General features: G+C 64.8%; 2 protein-coding genes across 6 annotated transcripts in view; one reads left to right on the forward strand and one right to left on the reverse strand.

Annotated features, from left to right (window-relative positions):
- Positions 1-7365, forward strand: part of TMEM175 (transmembrane protein 175) — a 26554-nt gene extending 19189 nt beyond the window's left edge. For all 5 annotated transcript variants that reach the window (XM_036094335.2, XM_036094332.2, XM_036094334.2 and 2 more), the window contains 4 exons: positions 375-539; positions 4114-4192; positions 4341-4476; positions 5954-7365. In XM_036094335.2, coding sequence (XP_035950228.1) covers positions 375-539; positions 4114-4192; positions 4341-4476; positions 5954-6611 — 1038 coding nt within the window. In that variant the 3' untranslated portion in view covers positions 6612-7365. The remainder of the gene's footprint in view (positions 1-374; positions 540-4113; positions 4193-4340; positions 4477-5953) is intronic.
- On the reverse strand, positions 6851-19492 carry DGKQ (diacylglycerol kinase theta). The gene is made up of 23 exons (XM_036094330.2): positions 19084-19492; positions 16378-16457; positions 15642-15741; positions 15178-15263; positions 14960-15085; positions 14409-14562; positions 14252-14323; positions 13997-14097; positions 13652-13890; positions 13469-13559; positions 13322-13376; positions 13140-13201; positions 12618-12768; positions 12236-12274; positions 11551-11666; positions 10098-10249; positions 9779-9927; positions 9504-9682; positions 9077-9177; positions 8754-8900; positions 8543-8654; positions 8309-8461; positions 6851-8121 (listed from the first exon to the last, which is right to left on the reverse strand). Exons 1-23 carry the CDS (start codon positions 19367-19369, stop codon positions 8020-8022), a joined length of 2853 nt encoding a protein of 950 aa, XP_035950223.2. The 5' UTR covers positions 19370-19492; the 3' UTR covers positions 6851-8019.
- Between the last annotated feature and the right edge of the window lie 1061 nt (positions 19493-20553).

The raw sequence follows: 20553 nt of genomic DNA on the forward strand, positions 1-20553 counted from the left end.
GGGGCATGCTGCAGAGTGACCGCCCAGGCCCCCTGCCACGGCTGCGGCAGAAGATGCAGAGGTTCTTAGAGCCTGGGCTTCCTGTGCTGGCCTGGAGAGAGGGTCAGTGCCCTGTGGTGCCTGGTGGGGCAAGCCTCTCGGAGATCCCCCCCACGCGGCCCAGGGAGACAAGCAGAGGCTCCTATCCCCTGTCCACCCCCCAGGGCACGGCGTGGCGAGCCTCACGCCCGTGCGGCTTCTGTCCGTGGACGTGGGGTCCACCCCCCAGGGCACGGCGTGGCGAGCCTCGCCCGTGCAGCTTCTGTCCGTGGACGTGGGGGCAGGGGTCCCTGGCCAGAGGCCCCTGCCTCTGCCTGCAGCCTCCTCTCCCACAGGCGCTGGTCGTCGTGTATGCCTTCCACTTCCCCCACCTCCTGCACCCCCAGATAGAGCACTCCGCCCACAGGGCCCTCTACCGGCAGCATATCCTGGGCATCGTCCTCAGGGGCCCAGCGCTGTGCTTCGTGGCCGCTGGCTTCTCCCTGTTCTTCTACCCTTTGGTGAGTGGGGGGGAGCAGGGAGGCGGGGAGGGGGGACTGTCTCACTGATGCCCCCGGGAGGGTGGGGCTGGGGGGAGAGAGCTGTGCAGAGGTCTCGGGGGACCACCGGCACGTGGCCTGGTGCCCAGGGTGCCAGGGAGCGCAGCCGGAGGGAGAGCCTCCCCACCACCAGCAGGACCTGTTGTGCAGGTGAACGGGCACCCCAGTCAGCCAGGCCCGCATGAAGGGACACAGGGTCCAATGGGAGCAGCCAGCGGGCCATGACCACCCACGTTTTCCCCAAGCGGGCGAAGCTTTAAGATGAGACGGGAGAGACTCGGATGCCCGGAGTCTGGGCTGTGCTTGTTCCCTGGGCGAGTGAGGGGTCTACATGAGGCCACGGGGGCAGCCGGCACTGGATGGCTTCCGGGTGGGGGGTCCAGCAGCATTGCCGCGACGGCAGGCGAGAGGCGCCTTAGGAAGCACAGTGATAAACCGTGTGAGCAGGTGGGGAAGTGTCCTAAAGACCCACGCGGAGGGTACGAGCGGCCCAGAGAGAGCGCAGAAAGAAGATCCCACTGAGAAGTGAAGGGGGACCCAGCTGGGGTCAGAGGTCAGGATGCTTCGCACGGACAGCTCCGTGCACACCACCACCCATGCGGGGATGCCGGAACTTGGAGCTGTGCCAGCCAGATCACAGAACTCAGGGTCGGCTAGTGCCCTCTTAGCCCTTAGCTAATTTAATAGGCATGTGTTCTAGAACACTTCCATCGTCCAGGAATGCAGAGAAATACAAACAAGCAACTGTCTCAGAGTCGATTGTGGAAGCTTTATGCATGGCTCCTGCCTGGACCTGAGCTCTCGTGAAGCGCAGTGAAGTTTCAGGCCCAAAGCATCGTAACTGTGAAAAAATGGTTGATGTTGTTTTAAATGTCTAGTAAACATTTCAGGAGATTCCAAGTTTGAAACAGATAGGCTAGCAAGGGCCACTGCTGAGCATCGTTTCCTCGAAGACAGAGCTGCCTGGTGGGGGCTGAGCGGCCAAGGCGTCCAGAGGTCAGGCCCGGGCAGGTAGAGCGGGGGAAGGTGCACACTGGCGTGTCAGGTGAGGGGCAGGCCTCAGGACGCTGCTTGGTCTCCTCAGTCTTGAGCATGTTTGAGGTGCAGGGGTGCTGGTGGGAAGGATGCTGCAGGAGTGCTTGGGGTCGGGCAGGGCATCCTTGGCTGTGGCCTCTAGCAGGGTCGCTCCCAGTGGACAGGGCAGGGCCAGAAGGGGTATGCATTGGACAGGAGTCAGCAGTAAGGGGCATATGGTCTGAGGACATGTACACGTCCTGGTTTCGAGTGGGACCGTCTCTCCTGGCTGCGCGTTCAGGGTGGTCAACAGCACGTACTGGTTGGACAGTCAGGGCTTGAGCAATGACGAGGGTCATTGCATGGAGGATCGGAGGGACGGCTGGGGTGTGTGGTATGGGTGGCCTGGGTGAGCCGAGCGGAGGACCAAGGTAGTCTGTGCCCACTGCCAGGGCCTGGGCCAGGAGCCTGAGCTGCCTGGGCCGGTGTCCAGTGTGTCCTGGGGGATAACAGGTGCCACAGTGTTGGGTCCTTGTGCAGCTGGGCAGTGACCATGCCCTGGTGGGATGAAGGCAGTGGGGGAGGGGACACCTGAGCCACCAGACTGGGAGAGTCCAAGTGGTCAGTAGGTCAGGGGCCTCAGAGGATGGGGTCACTCAGGCCGTGGCGCTCTGTGATGGATCAGTCAGCTCTCCATCCACCCCGCACTCATCTGTCCATGAGCCTTCCTCCCTCTGACCCCTTGCGTCCGCCCCCTCACCTCCTCACCTGGAGCCCCATGCCCACCACTGCCTGTGAAACAACACGTCTGAGCTTCCTGACCCCCAAGGCCTGCCCATTGCAGCCTCCTCAGCAAGCCCATGGCCTCCATCCTTCCAGACATTCCCTCAGCCAGATGCTGTGTAGGGTCCACCTTCCAGATCCAGCCCCTTCTCACCAGTCTGGTCCAGGCCATCCTGTCCTCCCTGTGGACTGCCTTCTTCTGAGGGTGATGCCCACAGGGCCCAGGGCCTCACCTGCCGGCATCCGTTTAGATGCCCCTTGTGTCGTGTTCCCAGCCCCTCACCAGACTCAGATCCCGCGTCTCCTGGGGCGGCCCTCCTGCCGATCCCGATCCTGCAGTGGCCGGCCGCCTCCTGCCTGTGTCCCTGCGTCACAGCTGGGCGGCACCTCCCTCAGGGTGTCTGTTGAATGGTGCTTGCGACGCGGCCTCTTGAAGCATGGACACTTGCTTAGAGAGAGGTCGTGACGCATCTGAAGTGTCCCGCTGTCTCCCTGACTGTGCCCCCACATCCGCTGACCTTGAAGTACTGGCTCTGCAGGACAGAGGGCCTGGCATGGGACAGGGCAGGGGTGCCGGCTGGGTGGTGTGGGGCCTTGAGGGCTCGTGCTGCCAGGGCCCAGGACGGGGGATCTGCTGAGCCGCCCCAGGACCCGGCCCTGCACCCTTTCTCAAGTAACGTGGTGGACGCACAACATAAACTTTATATCACCGGGTCCGCTGCCACCTGTCCAGTCCAGAGGCATTGGCTCTGCAGCCACCACTCTACTTCTGGAATGTTCCCATCACCGCAACAAAAACCACACCCCCATTAGCAGTCTCCACCCCCCACCACACCCTGCTCCCTGGAAAACCCCTGATCTACTTCCTGTCTCTCTGGGTAATTCGTGTAAATGGAATCATAAAACATGAGGTTTTTATGTCTGGCTTCTTTCATTCAGCATAATGTTTTCGAGTTTGTTCATGTGGTAGCAGGAGTCAGGAATCCACCCTCCCGTTGGACGGTCATGGGAAGGACCGCAGTTTGCTTACCCACTGGTCCATCCACGGACACTGGGGTGCTTCCCTGTCCCAGCTGCTGGGCATGATGCTGCCGTGAACACAGGGGTGCCGGCATCTCATCGAGACCCTGCTCTCCGTTCTCCGGGGAACACACCCAGACGTGGAATGGCTGGGCCGTGGGCTCATTCTGTGCTTAGTGTCTTGAGGACCCTCCACGGTGTTTTCCATGGCGGCTGCACCCCACGGTGCACGGGGTTCCAGTTGCCCCACGTCCTCGCCAAGGCTTGTCGGTCTCCGCTCCTTTGAGAGCAGCCGTCCTGCGGGGTGTGGGGTGGGGTCTGCCCGTGGTTTTGACCTGCATTTCCCTGGTGCTTGGTGATGCTCAGCACCTTGCCCCGTGCGGGTCGGCCGCTGTGTATCTTCTTCAGAGAAATGTCTGCTCAGGGCCTCTGCCCGCTTTGGTTGGGTGTTGTGTCTTTGCTGTGGAGGGGTTTTCCGCCTGCCCCGGGTACCAGACCCTCATCAGCTGTGCGGCCTGCTGGTATTTTCCCACATTCTGTGAGCTGCCTTTTCATTCCTCTGGAAATACTCTGATGCACAAAAGTTTTTCAGCTCGATGAGGTAGAAGTCACCTGTGTTTCTTCTGTTGCTGGCGCTGCTATCCCTTTGGAGCGGATGGCTTCTGGGTGGGATTCCGGGCACCGCATTGCCGCCTGACATGTCCTGTGTCTCACGCAGTCGTACCTGCTGATGGCGACGGTCATCTTCCTCCCCTACGTCAGCAAGGCCTCCAGCTGGTGCAAGAGCAGGCTCGTGGGTAGGTGCTCGGGCAGGCTGGTGTGGGGGGCCTCGGCACTGCTCCCTAAGGCCTGTGGAGCATGGGAAGGGCCCAGGCACCCATGACAGCCAGGTGTCCCTGCAGAGTCCCCTCCCCTGGCCAGCTTCTCCCTCCTGCACGTCCACAGGCCCCCAAGAGCCCCCAGCTCACAGCGTGGAATTCTTCACTTTTGACCTGCATGAACCTCTCAGCAAGGAGCGGGTGGAGGCCTTCAGCGACGGGGTCTACGCCATTGTTGCCACACTCCTCATCCTGGACATCTGGTAAGGACCCAGGCATGAGGGAGGGGGTCCACGGCCTGCCTCTCATCATCCCGCCCTACAGAGCAGGTGCCGAGGTCTCCTGATGCCAACCTGGACAGAGCTCCCCAGAGCTCAGGTCTCCTGTGCTGAAGGGGGGGGGCATCAGCGGTCACTTCGCCCTTCCCCAAGCTGGGTAGATGGGTGTGCACGGGCCTCGCCCCAGGCCCACCCTCCCCTCCTCCCCCCAACCCCTCACCCCGCCTCCCCCCTCCCCCCCATTTACCCTCCCATCCCCCCGCCCCCCCAGCCTCTTCCCCTTCTCCCTCAGGCCTCCCCCTCCCTCCCGCCCCCACCCCCCCAGCCCCTTCCCCCGCCAGGCCTCCCTGCCCCCCTTCCCCTGCATCCTCCCTTTTGCTCAGTTTTCCCTTCACTCTGCGCTCTTCTGCTTCACCTGATCTACCTCCTCTCTGTCAAAGTTCTCATTTTAGTTACTGCATTTTTATTTTTAGGTGTTTCATCTGCTTTTTTTTTCTTCATATTTTCCATTCTTTTTTAGAGCCTCTTGTTTCTTTGATCCTATTTCAGTACGCTCTTATTTTGTCGGACAGGTTACACCATTTTGATTTTACATTTTTGTATCTGATGGTCTCCTAATTAGTTAGTTCTCCTAATTCTCTCTTGATAGCTTTTTTCTACTGTAATTTGTAAATTTTTAAAATTTGGGAGCAAACGTTCATTGGTGCCGATCTCGGAGGCCTAAACCTAAGGTTCCAGAATGGTGCGGCTTTGCTTCTGCCACCAGGGCCCAGCTGCAAGGAGCAGTGGAGGCTGGGGGCCTCTGCCTGAAGCCACAGCCCCAGCACCTAGGGGCACTTGGCCCTACCTTCAGACTCTTGCAGCCTCCCCTACGCCCCCCCAGACACATGGGTAGCCCACCATTGTGAGCTGGGAGGTGTCCCAGGTGCTTCCCCCCAGCCTGGGATCAGGGGTGGGCTCCCTGGGCCGTGCAGTCGGGGGCATCCACCCGGGGGACCCCCAGCCTGGGATCAGGGGTGGGCTCCCTGGGCCGTGCAGTCAGGGGCATCCACCCGGGGAGAACCCCAAGATGTGTCTTAGAGTTGCTCCTTCCAGCAACGTTCGGCCCAGCAACCTGAGAACCACAGAGGCTGACCGACCCCCCGTCTGCAGAACCACCGCCCAAGTGGATGGGCAGCTGCGGGGGGAGTGGACAGACCTCACGCGCGCCCAGCTGTGGAGGCCGGGGGGGCTGAGGGGACAGTGCTGCCCACCCGGCCTGCACAGAGACAGGACGCCGGGACATCTGCGCTTCAGAGGCACAACACGGACTTGCTTGGTGTCTGTGTGCTGACCACAGCTTTCCATGTCGTTCTCTGAAACGCACGTGTGCTCGTCCAGGCTGGGATGGGGTGGGGGTGCAGCCCTGACCCGACGCCCCGCGTCGAGGCTGTGACAGATGCTGTGTGTTGACCGTCCTCAGCGAGGACAACGTCCCGGACTCCAAGGACGTCAAGGAGAAGTTCCACGGCAGCCTGGTGGCAGCGCTGAGCGAGTACGGGCCGCACTTCCTGGCCTACTTCGGCTCCTTCGCCACCGTGGGCCTGCTTTGGTTTGCCCACCACTCGCTCTTCCTGCACATCCGCAAGACCACGCAGTCCATGGGGCTGCTCAACACGCTCTCACTGGCCTTCGTGGGCGGCCTCCCTCTGGCCTACCAGCAGACCTCGGCCTTCGCCCAGCAGCCCCACCAGGAGCTCGAGAGCGTGCGCGTCAGCTGCGCCATCATCTTCTTTGCCAGCATCTTCCAGTTTGCCATCTGGACCACGGCCCTGCTGCACGAGGGGGAGACGCTGCAGCCCTCGGCACGCTTCGGGGGCCGCGAGCACGCGTTCATGTTTGCCAAGCTCGCGCTGTACCCCTGCGTCAGCCTGCTGGCCTTCGCCTCCACCTGCTTCCTGAGCCGGTTCAGCGCGGCCATCTTCCACCTCACCCAGATCGCTGTGCCCTTCGCCTTCCTGCTGCTTCGCCTCCTCGTACGCCTGGCCCTGGCCCCCCTGCGCGCCCTGCGGGGCCTCAGCCTGCCAGCGCACCGGAGCGAGGACGACGCACGCGCCCCGCTCCTGCCCTCTGCCCACTAGCTCCGGGGGCCCGCCCGCCCCGGCCCGTTTGGTTCTTATTTCCATCGTTCTGCTCTAGAGCCCTCGCAAGGGTTTCTGCTTCTGCAGACAGCGCGACAGGAGCTTGGCGTCTGCGTGTCCGTCTCTGTCCTGGGCCCACATTCTCTATCTTCGTGAAGCCGAGCCGCGCGGGTGCTCGAGCTCCCTGAGTGTCAGTCCTGAGCGGGGTGTGGGTCCCCAGGCACAGAGGCGACGGCAGGCCAGCAATGCCCACACTGTATTTGTCCTGGACATAAATGAGGCTTACATTCAGGTAGTGAGGGGTACACAGGGCCTGGGTGCCAAGCCCACGCTGCCCCCTCTGGGCACACAGACTCACTTAAATACAGCACAGACACCTACGGGCCAGAACAGCGCCAAGGCCGGCAAAGCAAACACTAACTGCACCACCGGGGACATCACGGTGGACACACACTTGTGTGCGGGAGGCACAGCATAGGAATGTCCCGTCACAAATGGCCACAACAGTGCATTTGTGCAGTTTGGGCAGAAGCTTGGGGGACACGGGGCTGGCAGGGCGAAAGAGCCAGGACAAGTGGAGAGACGTGGTTCCTGGGCCTCGCTGAGGGGCTCTGGAGACTCCCCAGACTGACCCGGGGCCTGTCTGAGCTCAGCGTGGTGGGGGCCTGGGCATCTGGTCAGCCCGACAGGCGCTGGGAACGGGCATGCTGATTGTTCACAAACAGGTGATTAAAGCTGGCTCCTCCCCACGTCACACCTTGTAAACTTCCTCTGGGCCTCCCAGCCCAGGCTTCCATGGGTTTGCTTCTGGTCCCTTCCGGGCACGCTCTGCCCCACCCCTGTGAGGGCCCAGTTCCCCTCCTGCTCCATCGTCAGGATGCTGGCCAAGCCCACCTGGCCTCGGGCCCCTCCGACCCCCAGGTGCAGCCTAAGCAGCTCCTCCACAGTGGTGAGCCCAGCAGAGAAGGCACCTTTCCCCCAGGACAGGTGGCAGGTGCCCCCACCCAGCCCTCAGTGGGACAGTCGGTCGGAAGACCTGCTGGCTGGGGCATTCGGGGTCTGTACTGGGCACATTCTGTTAGGAGCATCTGGGGGGTTGGCCCAGGATTCAGTGCTGCCCAGCTCAACGGGCTCAGAGATGGTGCAGGACGCAAAGGGAGAAGTGCCTGCCACGCAAGATGGTGGCCTGGACCCCAGGGGGCAGGACGATTGGCCAGCCAAAGCCCCGCGCCCACCCTGTTGCTGGATCGGAGGCCAGGGGGGAAACACCTGCCACCCACCCAACAGCTTCCGTGTGGCACAGGGGTGAGGGGGAGACGCCCCCAGTCAAAGCTGCAGGCAAGTCCATCCATCACTGGTTGGCGGCGGCTGCTGCTGCTGGACAGGCACACTGCTCCAGGGCCCTCCTCTACTTAGGATCCCCTTCAGGGACAGGCACCCCATCTGCTCGGGCATCCTTGGGGGTCCCTGCCTTCCTGGGCTTCTGCTTGGTCTTCCTGAGCATGTGGACCTGTCCCAGGACAGGTCAGGTCAAAGGGCTGGGTGATATTGCAGGCACGGTCTCAGCCCACTTGACAGAAGGGGTGCGGGGGCGGTTCAGCCTGTGGGCCCCTCCCGTCCGTGTACCCAGGGGGCTGTTGGGGAAGAACGGGCTGCAGCAGGCTCTCAGGCCCCACCCCGCTCGCCCCATGTGGTACCTTGGGGCCCGCAGCCGAGATGATCATGTGCCCAGGAGCCTGGATCCAGGGCTCGCCATCCACCTGCACGGGTGTGGCCTTGAGGAGAGTGACGCGGAAGTAGGAGCCCTGGGCGATGCGGATGCCAGAGCGCAGCCCACCCTGGACTTGGCCCTGATAGAGGGGGGAGGGCCGGCTGGGTTCAGCGGGCTGCGGTCCCACGCCGGGGGCCCATCCCCACCTGCCCACACTCACCATGTGCATGACGCCTGTCACCCCCACCACCTCTAGCAGCCCGTCATCCATGCGTGGCTTCTCGAACCTTGAGTCACTGTCGGAGCCCCACAGATCGGCCCCCGAGCCCCAGCTGCACCGAGGGAAGGGCGCACAGGTAAGCGGGCAGGCTGGACCAGGGCTTCGAGCCCCACCTGAGGCCAGAGCCCCCTGGAGCCCCACCCACTGGCACCTGGGGATGTTGATGAAGATGAGACCCTCGATGCTTGGCAACTCTACTTCCTGCTGCTCCACCTGCAGCCGGATCTCTTTGTGCAAGCCGCGGGAGTGGCTGATCTTCTGCAGCCCGACTCGCACATACACACCCTTGTTGTGGAACCTGCAGGAGAGGTGTGCGCCTACTGTCGAGGTGGAGCCCTTGCCCTAAGACAATCCCCCAAGTTCCAGTCCCATCCACCAATTCCTGCTGGTGAGTCCCCAGGAAGTACGCTGTCACCAGGGGGCAGCCCTGCTGTCCAGAGCGGTCCCAAGCCCCCGTCCTTGATCTTCCGGCACCTGCTCGTGAACTTGCCAGGCTCCTCCTCCCGTGCCTGGTGGAAGTCCAGGCTTAGCTCTGCATCGATGCCAATCCCACAGTAGTTACTCATCTGCACAATCTAGAGACAAGACACGTTCTCCCATGACCCTGGTCAGCCCCCCACCAGGTCCTTCCCGCGTCCCCCAAGCTGGGTCCAGCCTCCTCATCTCCAACCCAACTCTGCCGCCGTTGTCAGAGCTGCTTCTGTTCTGTAATTGCCCTCCACCCAGGAGGCGGCAAGCATCTGAGCCAGCCAGCCTGGGATGTCCCCAGCAAGCCACGGCTGGCGGTGCCTCGGCTTCCCCGTAAAGGGGGTGGCCCTGGTACCTACACCAGGTGGTGGCCGGGACGCACACAAATCCCCGGACAGAAGTGTGGAGTTGCCTGTGGGGGGCTCCCTGGTACCTTGGGGGGCTCCACGTCTGCCACGCTGTTCTCTGCACCGCCAGTGTCGTGAGCATCCAGCAGAATGGTCCAGCGGTCCATGAGCACAGCGTCAGCCTCATCCACCGACACCAGCACGGAGAACGGGTCCTCGCCACTGTAGCCCGCCCCCCAGCGGAGGACCCGGCCAAGGTCATTCCCTGGGACAGCGACAAGCGAAAACAGACTCTCCACACCCACCTACCCGCCCGCCCCGCCCCCCCAGGCCTGTCCCCCGACCTGCTGGCTGACCCCACCTGTGCCCAGCGGCAAGATGGCCACGGAAGGCTCCGGGCAGGCCAGACGGTGCCGCATCTCCTCCAGGGCGGCGAGCACCCAGCCGACGGTGCCGTCCCCCCCGCACACCAGCACCCGGAAGCAGGGCACCTGAGAGAACACGTGGAACCTGGCGAGAGGCGGACGGGGGGCTCTGTACGCGTGCATGCCAGGGCAGCACCCGAACCCCACGCAGAACGGCCTGGACGGGTCTGTTCCCTCCGGCCTCTCGACAGCCGCGTGCAAGCACCCCCCGAGGCTCGTCAGGCTGAGCGGCACAGCGGGCACCCCCACACTCACCCGGGAAGAGGCCCCCCGTTGGTCAGTTCAAAGACCTGGTGAGGGTTCAGCAGCTTCCGAAAACTACAGAGCAGGTCACGGCCCTTGAGGCCTCCACTCTTGGGGTTCACAAACACGAGGAGGGGGCAGGAGTCTGGGGGCAGCTTCGTGTGCTGACAGATGGGGGGCTGGGTTAGTGCAGGTTCTCAAGGCCACCCCACGGGGGCAGTGACAAGTCCTCCAACCCTGAGCCCACACAGCCCGAGCCCACCTGGGGCCAGCCCTCCGCCCGAGGAAGGCACACATGGGGCCCAGGGGGGCTACCTGGCCACCCCCACCTTGCCACTGACCACTCAAGGCATCCCCCGCCCCCAGCAGAGGACGCACTCACAGCCGCTAGCCAACGGGGCAGAGATGAGGCCGGCCGGCCTGGAGCTCTGAGCAAACGGGCCACGCCACCATCCACTGCGACCCTCGTGGCCAGACCGTGCCCACTACCTGACCCATGCAGCCCAGATGCCGAGGCTGGACACCCACGCGGGATTCCAGCTGCCCTTCCTGCACTCCTCAGGGCCCCTGCCCACCCACACCGCAGCGAGCAGGAGCAACTGGGCTCAGAGTGGCCCCGCGCCTCCCCTGGCAGAAGTCGTCCATCTCCCAACAGCCCTCAAAACGAGGTGCCCAGAGACAGTGGGCAGGTGGCTCAGGCCCCCACAATGGTGAGGATGCTGGGGGGCCCTGGGGTCCCATGGTGGGAGGTGCTCGGTAACAGGCACAAGCTCAGCAGTGGCTCAAGACCAAGGACACCCTTGGGGTGACACGTGACCCACGGGGCAGAGCTCCTGCAGTCATCCCTCACCTGCTCACCCCAAAGCAGGTAGCTGCCAGGAGAGAAAAAGGGCACATCGGCACCGCCCACCCAGCTCTGCCAACAGGGCCAGCTGCCAGGGGCCCTGACCTGCCCGCGGCTGCATCCTCATCAGGACAGCAGGAGGGCACCCGGCTCAGGATGGGAGGGGGCGGCCAGGCCCAGGCATCGCCCACCCGCTCACAGACAGTGAACTCATCTACTCTAATTCTGCTTCACCTGGACAGGGGCCCGGGGTCAGGGACAGAGTAGTCACAGACAGCTCTGGTGAAACCTTGGGGGCCAGCATGGCTGAGGACCAGAGACTGCTGGCAAAGGCATGGAGTGTAGGGCAGGACCTGGGGCTCTGGCCCCTCTCCCTGCCCTGACCTGCCTGGTGTCCACCTGGCCCTGCGCTCGCCCCCAGCTCAGACTTCCAGACGCTGTCCAAAGTCAGGGAGCCCCACCTCCTGGCCAGAGGTGGCCCAGGCCTCTCAAGCAGGGGGAGTGGGGCCAGGTCCCAGTGGCCCTTGGCCCTCCACCCGTCAGCCGTGGTGCAGGCCTGTCACCCCCGGACCTCGGGCTCCTCCCCTGCCGTGAGCTGTGTCCCTGACGGCACCCACTCACCAACACGTCTGGCAGCACCAGGGCGGTCAGCGGCCGGCCGTGCACAGCTGTGTCCCTGACCAGCATGTACAGTCGCTCAGCCTCTGTGAAGGAGGCCACGTCCAGCACCACTGCGCCTGCAGCACGGGGGCCGTAAGCTCAGACCGCAGCCTCCCCTCGTCCCACTGCCAGAAGGGACCCTGGGTCTGGCTGTCCGACGGCATCCACGTGACGCAGGCCCACCGTCCCCGTGTCAGAGACAGGATGTGGAGGCGGATGGAAGAGCGCGGTGTGGCTGGGCACACCCTCATCCCTGGGGCCCCCTGGGGGGCGAGGAACGCACCCACAGGAACGGAGGACACTGATGACTGCTGGGGACCCACAGAAGGGACTGGGGCTCATGGGAATGTCCTCCCACTTCTGGGTAGATCTGAAGTCTCCCATGAAAAAAAGATGCAAACCCAAGGGCAGAACAGGTTTTGCAGAAAAGTGCTCTGCAACTCAGTCACATTTTAGTAAAAGCACGACAGCCGTAAGCCAGGAAAAAAAACAGAAATGGGTCCCTCACACGGGGTTCCCCATAAAAAGGTCAGGTCCTCAACAAAATGGAACACTGAATACGAAGGCAAGAAGGGCAGGCCTTTCCACCTAACTCCAGGGAACGACCTTTGGCCAAATCTGATCGCGGCCCAGGGCGGCGGCTCACCTTGGGAGGAGTAGACATGGCTCACGGACACCAGGCCAGCTGCAAAGACAGGCTGCCGTCAGGGGAGGCAAGCGGTCTGGGCACGGCCTCCCCCCTCTCCAGCTGCCACTGTTTGTAGCTGGGCCCACGACCCAGCAGGGGCAGCTCCCCCAGCCCGTCCCTCCCCAGCCCAGAGCCAAGGGCAGAAAAGGCAAAGGCTAGACCTCAGGAGTCTCAGAAGCCCCTCAGAGGAGGTGAGGACACAGACCCACTGAGTGGCAGCTGGCAAAGGCTCAGACACGAGTGGCGGGGGAGGAGGGGAGCCGGAGAACCAGCCCCCGCGGCCTGCTCTCAGAAGCCCTCCCTTCCTCTCCCTGCTCCCAGGTCAGCCAGGCCATCACACCTTTGGTGGCCGCAGCCTCCTCCAGCAGGCTGCCATACTCCTGGGCAGACAGGCCGGGAGGCAGGCCAGCAACATACAGGGAGACGTGCGGGACCACGACTCTGCTCTCAGCCACGTAGAACCGCACCTGGGTCATCTGCCGCAGGGACGTCTGTGGGGAGGCAGAACACTGAGCGGAGCACTCAGGGAGGGCCCCGCAGCGCCCGGCCCCTCCACCCTCATCCAGAAAAGCTCCCCAGGCTGAACCACAGCAAGATGGAAAGGGAAACACAGGCTTCCTCCCTTGGGACAAACTCCTCAACTGCCCTCGGGGAGCTCCGGGGAGTGGGGTCTGTGGCTCACGACCCCACCTTCTGGGGAAAAGGTGGCGTTAGCAAGCAGACAGACCCGCCAGGCCCAGGAGCACTGGCACTGCCAGCCAGGAGGGACGTGGTGTCCTGGGGACAGGCTCCCTCACTAGGAGGCAGCGGCCACGGCCAAAGGCTGGTGGCTCCGCAGGGACGAGCATTCACACCCAATGACCTGCCGGATGTCACGAAGCCGGGCGAGCAAGGGCTCTTCGTCCTCCAGCACCGTCCGCTGGACTGCAAGAACGAAAGGCGAGGCCCGTGGGCACCAGGTGCCACGCCCACCTCTGCTGCCCGAAGACCTCAGGGCGCCCGGGGGGGCAGATCAGGGGACATCGACCGCGGGCTACCACTCACCTTGCCTGCTACCCATGAGCACCTCCACCAGCTGGAAGCTCTCAGGACCCTCGGCCTGTGGGGGGCAGAGTTTGAGGCATCGGGCCTGGACCCCTGACTCGCCCAGGACTCCCCTCAGGCTGGCCGGGACCACAGCAGCATACACACCTGACGTCCGAGCAGCGGGAGAACCTCCAGCACCACAGTCCGGGCAGTGCTCTGTGGGGTCACACGGATGGACACGTAGGCCACACCCACCCTGCAGGGAACAATCTCAGGAGCTCGGGTCACATGGCCCCCACCCCTCCCAACTCCCGCTGGCAGACCCTGGGCCTTGCGCCTGGGTCTCACTTGAGCCAGGCAGGGTAGATCCTCAGGACTTCCTGGGTGTGGGGCAGAGCGCGGATGATCCAGGCCTCGGGTGCAGCCTCTCGGGTTCCAGGGCCTCTGCTGTCCTCCCCCTCTGCACTCCCACCGGCCCGGGTCTTGCCCCGTGCCCCAGGGTCCGCAGCGTGGACAGGTAGGGGGAGTGCCTGCAGCTCAAAGTCTCGAGGGTCCTCTGTGACATAGTAAGCCCGGAGAGCCGCCTCCTGCGGGGGGGGGCCACATGTGGACAGGAGCCAGGGCCAGGCTGGATGCCACAAAGCGCCCCCAGGAATGGGCCCTGCCTCAGCCCCTGTGGGCGCTCTCTCCTACCAGCACCTCCTCGCTCCTGGCCAGGCGGGGGACAGTGATGACTCGAAAGTGGTTTCTCTGCAGAGCATCGTTGCCGTCAAAGATCTTCAGGGTCTGTTTGCCTGGGCCAGAGAAGTGGGTATGGATCCATGGAGTGGGGTACAGGCTGGGGACAGGACAGGGCATGGGGTGAGGGATGGGAATGGGGACAGGGGGCACAAGGGACAGGATGGGTGGACAGAGCGGCGGGCCAGGCAACAGCTAAGAGGCACTTACTGGACTCCGGGGCCAGCACCTCTCTGCCCAGGCCAGCGGGGCTACTTCCATCCGCACCATCGTCCCCCTCACCTGCGGGAGGGGCACAGCTGACCTCGTACTCGGGGCCTACCCCCCCCAGCCCCCACACCTGGCCCCAGCACAGCCCTTCACGCACCTGGCTCTGGGGCCGCGCTCTCAGAGATGCGGAAACAGTGCATTTTACTGAAGTTTCGGGACAGCAGGCGCACGCACGCAGGGGGCAGGACCATGGTGCGTAAGCGCCCAAACGTGCACTCCGGGGCGAGCGCCGCCGAGCAGACTGAGTGGGCCTGGAGATGGGGGCATGGACTGGCCCTCAGCCACTCCGCAGGGGCCCACGCTGGACTGATGGTCCCTAACCAGGCCCCGACAGGGCGCACTGGCGGGTGGCACCACCCTCAGACCAGGATCCCCGACTCTGTACAACGCGGACCATCCCCCGCCCCGACAGAGTGCGATGCAGACGGGTGAGAGTGGAAGGACGCACCACACCTGCTCCCGGGACCTCCATCCTGCTCTCCAAAGGGTTAGTACATCCACGCCGCCCCACCCCCAAGGACCGTGACACCCCGCCCCCCAGGAACCCCACCGCCCCATTCCGCCCCCTCAGGACACGCCCCCCCAAAGCCCCTCCTGCACGCCGCACCGCCCCCGCCCCCAGGGCCCCCGCCCCCCGCAAAGCCCCACCTGCACGCCGCACCACTCGCAGCGCACGCCCGCCAGGACGTCGGAGGAGCCGCACGTCTTCCTGCAGACCTCGCAGCGCGCACCGGAGGGCAGGTTCCCCTCCCGCCAGTGGTGGTGGTGCGTGTCCTGCGGGGGGGCCGTCGCCGGTGGCTCAGCCAGCCCCCCAGCACGCCCCTCCCCCGCCTTCCCCCCCAAGGCGTCTGGCCCTGTGCACTCACGTGGTCCCGGTGCCCGTCGCCGTGGCACTGGCGGCAGTCGCTGCAGGCGAAGGGCACACAGTCGGGGTGAACGTGCAGCTCACACACTGGGGGGCGGGCAGGGTTAAGGGCCTCTCGCCGCTCCCCACAGCCCTGCCCCTTCTCTCGGGCATCTCTGCCAAGGCCAGCCAGTCCTGGCCACACTTCCTTGATCCTTCCTGGGGTGGGCAGCTCTCAGGAGGGGAGCCCCCCTCTCGGAGGACAGGAGCCGGCTTCTCCTGCTGTCTCCCTGCGTGGCCCCCTGCACCTGCTTCCCTGTGAGGGCAGCTCGGGATCCACAAACGCCCCCCCATCAGTGCCCAGGGCACCACCCCACCTCCTGCCCAGCTGCCTGGCCACAGCGAGGTGTGGGCCACCCTGGGCAGCACAGATCAGGCCCCTGCTGAGTGGTGCAGAATGGGGGGGGCGGGGGGACTCAGCAGTACCTTCACAGCGGAGTGCAGGGGCCTCCAGAGTCTTGCGGCACACCGCGCAGAACTTGCGCTTGTAGAGACCCCGCGGGCCAAAGCAGTGGGCCACGGGGACCTGCAGGGAGCAGAGCTCCCCCTCAGCCTGGGGCCTACCTGCCAGCGCCCATCCAGGGCCAGGAGGCCTCGTCCTCTACACCTCAACAGCTCCCACTGCCACCCACACCCCCTGCCTGACCCCTGCGGTCCCCCTAAATCCTCGCCCACCCCTCTGTGCTTCCTAGGGGTCCTGCCGGAACTGCCCAGTCTCCTGAGTCCTTGCAGGACCAAGGCCAGCTGTGATCTCAGGCAGCCCTTTCTGCAGGGAACACCCCGGCTGGTTCTGCCCATGCCTGATTCAGCTGTGCGGTCCAGGAAGCTTGGGCACCAGCAGCTTCCTCCAGGCCTGTTCCCCTGCCCTCATGACACATCTGGGGCAAGCTGGACAAAGCACACATGGACAGAGGCCCACCAACAGGCAGGATGAGCAGTGCTGGGTGCCAGGGACCCCCGAGGAGGCGTGGTCAGAACCAGTGGGAAGTGAGGCCCGCTGCTGTCCTGGGAGGGGCTCACAAGCAGGGATGCAGTCAGCATCCTGGGGACCCAAAGCAGCACAATGGAACACTCCCACCCCATCCAAGCAGCCAGCCTCTCAGCCCAGGACCTGCCGCAAGAGCCAGCTTCCCCAAGCCCTCTGCCCACACTGCATACGCACTCGGACCAGGCTGGGGGCCACACCCGTACAGGGAGTCTTCACGTGCTTCAGGCACTTCTCGTGGGACATGAAGTTGCAGACTGTGGAATGAGAGTTGCATGAGTTGGCCCCTGTCCAACCCCAGGCTTTGGCCAACAGAACCACCAGGGGCCATGGCCGGGTGCCAGCATTCTGACAGGGCAGTGCACCTCTCACAGTGGGCCCGCTCTGCCAGAGCTGGAGGGGAGTCAGCATGGGGTGAGTCGCTGCAGCCCACCACCCCCCCCCCAGCTCCGACCCAGCGTGCGCAATGGAGAAAGTGACTCCCACCGTCTCCACTGTCGTGGGGGCAGAAGGAGGGCATGGTCACAGCCTCCCTCCACAGAAGCGCCAGGGACACCCTGATCCTCTGCCCCACGCCACCTCTCATCCCGAGAGCCCAGAGTGGGGATGATGCTGTGTCCTGGAGTCTTGAGAGTGGCCCCTGCCCCTTGCACACAGGGACACACTCCAATCTGTTGGCCCTGAGGTGCAGGCAGGTAAGTGGGCATCTCCCCCGAGACCAGCTTCACCAAGAACATCCTTCCCTCACTCCCACACAACTCGAAAGACCCCTAATTAGCCCTCCCGTGTGGTGTGCCTGCTGAGACCAGGGCCAGTCTGTAATGGGCCAGGGCCCCCCGAGGCAGGCAGGGTGGCCAGCCCAGGGATGGTTGCACCTGCCCCCGCCCAGAGGGGTAGACAGCCCAGAGGCTCTTTAGGCAGTGAGCACTCAGACGTACGCTGTGCCCACGAGGCCACTAAGAAGGGGGCCCAGAGACGAACAGGATGGGAGGAGGAGCACAAGAGGAAGCGGCCTCTGGCAGCACAGACAGCAGTGAGTGGGCCTGGGGAGGGGGCGGGGGGCCTGGGGTGGGGTGGGTTAGACAAGGCAGCAAGAAGCTGGGAAGTGGGCAGGGGGCAGAAGAACTCACTCTCCAACATAGCCCTTGGTGAAAAGTGTGACCGGGGGGCCTTGAGGCAGCCCCTTCCCACCCACTGCAGCCCTACCCACGCGTCCCTAGGAGAAGGCAGGCCGGTCCTCCACAGGCTAGCAAGAACAGCCTGAGACCTTGCTTCAGAAAAACTACAGTAGGCCGGGGTCACATGGAAGCAGCAGGGAGGCAGAGAGGAAGGGTGAGCACTCCAGCTAGCTTCCCCTTCAGGGTACCCAGACTAGCTCTGTCCCGGAAGGCAGCGGCGGTGGGCAGGTGGCACCCAGCTCCTCTGGCCCACGGAGATAGGGCCCGATCACCCCGCATCCCACATCCTGGGTACTCCCGGGCAGGGGAGGAGGCTCTTCCTCCCACACCCTTGTCAGGCCCCTCTGCTTGCCAAGATTACCACCCCTTCTCCATGGAGGTGGGGAGAAGGTCCATACAGCTGCCCAGGGATGGCCTCCATGTCATCCCCCAAGCCCAGCCTCTTTACATGAGCTGCTTCGCCCTTTAGACCTAGAGCCCCACCTGCAGGAGGTCACCGCAGTGAGGAGGACCTGGAGTCCAGCCTCAGACCTGGAGCTCTGCCTTCACCACCCCTCACCTGTGCGGGGATCCTGGGTCCAGCCTCAGACCTGGAGCCCTGCCTTCACCACCCCTCACTTGTGCGGGGATCCTGGGTCCAGCCTCAGACCTGGAGCCTTGCCTTTACCACCTCTCACCTGTGCGGGGATCCTGGGTCTAGCCTCAGGCCTAAAGCTGACTCAGCCTGCACAAACACTTCTCCCTGCTCAGGTGAGCCTCTTGGCATGGGAGACGGTAAGAAAGGGCAGTGTTTCTGATACGAGAGAATCTAGGGGTGACTCCCCCCAGGCCACCTGGTGCAGCACTAGGGAGTCAGATCAAGCATGCCATTTTTTTTTTTGGCAGAAGGCATCCTGCATGAAGGGCCCAGCCTCCTCCACCCAGACCTGGTCAAGCCTTCTCTGTAAACTTTGGCGTTAAGTGGTCCGTCTGTCCCTAGAGACAAAAGCCTGTCTCCCCAAGTGGAAAAAAGGCTCCCCACATGCCACCTTCCACATCCCTGGGCAGCTCTGGTCCCCCGGGCCCACCCACCTGTCCTGCCAGAGGGAGCAGGACTACAAGAGAGCAGACCTTGGAAGCCTGCACCCTCGATGTCCAATGAGCCAGAGGAGGCAAGGCCTCCTCGCCCGGCCAGCCAGCTTGGCAGCTAGGTGGGAGCCCTGTTGGGGCACGCCGCACTTGGCCCTGTGGGCAGCAGTGTGCATGCAGGGCAAAAAAGGCCCAGCACTAGCATACAGGAACCAGTGGCCCAGACCAGCCCTGCCTGACCACACTGCTGCCCCTTGCTGCCCCAGCTGCTGGACTGAGGAGCCCAGACAAGTACCACCTGCTCAGGGTGGGCTGGACTCATCCCCCAGTCACTGCACCTGCCCCACGCCGCCCACAGTGCTCTTCCCCCATTGAATCCCAACCCCAGTGAGGGAGCACAGGGAGCAGTTTTTTCCTGAGGCCCACAGTCCTGGGGGAAGCCACCTGGTGCCCCCAAGCCCCTGGAAGAGCCAGTCCTTATCACCTCCCTGGAGAGGGTCTGAGGCCAGCACACTCCTGCCCGGTGGGGCAGGCGGTTCTGTCCTGAGGAGGCCATTGCTGGGAGTGCAGAGGTCAGAGGTGAGGAGCCCATTCTGGGCCAGGGGCTGGGGTCTGTGATGGGGTCGCGGGCGCTCACCGTCGCACAGGAAGCCGGCCAACCCCCAGATGAAGTCGGAGCAGAGGTGGCAGAAGGTGGGCTTGGTGAGCGTCACCTTCCGGAAGCTGTGGCCAGACGCGGCGGGGCCTGGGGGCCTGGCGCCCGCCCGCTCCGGACCAGACCCCGGGCCCGACCCCGGCCCCGGCCCCGGCCCCGGCCGCGCGCGGCCTCTGCCGCCTAGCTCGGGGCTGGAGGCCGGGCTGCCCGGGCGCGGCGAGCTACCGCCGAGCCAGGCACGGGCCCGGGGCTCGGCCGCCGCCGCCATCCCTGCCCGGGCGGCCCGAGCCCCGGCGGCGGGTGAGAGCCGGGTCCGCGCTGCGGGTGAGAGGGACCTCCGCCTCCCCGGCGACCCCGCGGTCCGCGCCGGGCTTCCGACTGCGCCCGCCGCCACTGCGCAGGCGCGCGCTCGGGGGCGGGGGCCGAGGAGCCGGGGGGCGGGACCTGGGCTGGGGGCGGGCCGGGGCGGTGGGCCTTCTGGGCGGGGCTTGGAGAGGCGGGGCCTGGGCTGGGGCGGGGCGGAGGTGGGAGGCCGGTGGGCAGGCCTGCGGGGCCGGGGTCCGAGCCCGGGCCGAGTGGGGTGCCGCTTGGGGAGGTCTGGAGGGCAGGGGGTGGGTCTGGCCTCCGGCCGACAGCCTGCGCCGGGAATCGGGACCGGGCTCCCCGCACGCAGCTTCCCGACGACGCCGGCGCAAGGCGTTTGCACCTGCGGCGCCCAGACCCGCGCCTGCGCAGACGGACACCTCCCACGCGACACGCCGATCCCGCGGGTGGTTCGTGGTTGCGCGGGGAGGCCCTGCGAGCACGCGGCACATCCCAAGGGCCCGGGGCGGGGCCGGGAGCCAAGGCCCGCCTCCCCTTCAGGCCCCCGGCCGTGCGTAGAAGGCCGGGTGCGCTGTCTTGGCGCGCGTGGGCCCTGCCCTACTCCGAATACCCGCAAAGCCGGCCCCTGGCCTCACCACGGATGAGGAAGTCGTGGGGGTCCGGGTCAGCCATAGCAGGGAGGTCCCCCCCCCACGCCGGCGTTGCTGCCCCGCGTGTTCGCAGATGGTGCCCTCTTCCATCAGCTCTCTGTGGGAAGCCCGAGGGGCCAGCGTCCCTCCCTCCGGGTCGTGGCCTTGTGTTCCCGTCGGGGGCTGGCCTGTCGCGACGCTCCCCAGGTCCTCCTCGACCCCTCCCTGCTAGGAAAGACCGGCCCGCACCGCACCCCCAGGGAAGGCAGTGAGTTCCGCCCGCCAGCCAGCCCTGCTGAGATGTCTGGCTCCACAAAGGGCCGACGCCAGCACGCACAGCTTTGTTTTGTCCAGGCGGCACTGGGGGGGTAGGGGACGTGTCCACGAAGGTCACCCTGACCCCACAGCCTGCCAGAAATCACTCCAGGGTCCCTACTTCTGTGGGCCTCAGCGCAGGCTGCAATCAATGCCAGTGGCCGAAATGGGCATCGTGGGCCAA

Source organism: Halichoerus grypus, chromosome 3, assembly GCF_964656455.1.
Source record: "Halichoerus grypus chromosome 3, mHalGry1.hap1.1, whole genome shotgun sequence".
Lineage (NCBI taxonomy): Eukaryota > Metazoa > Chordata > Mammalia > Carnivora > Phocidae > Halichoerus > Halichoerus grypus.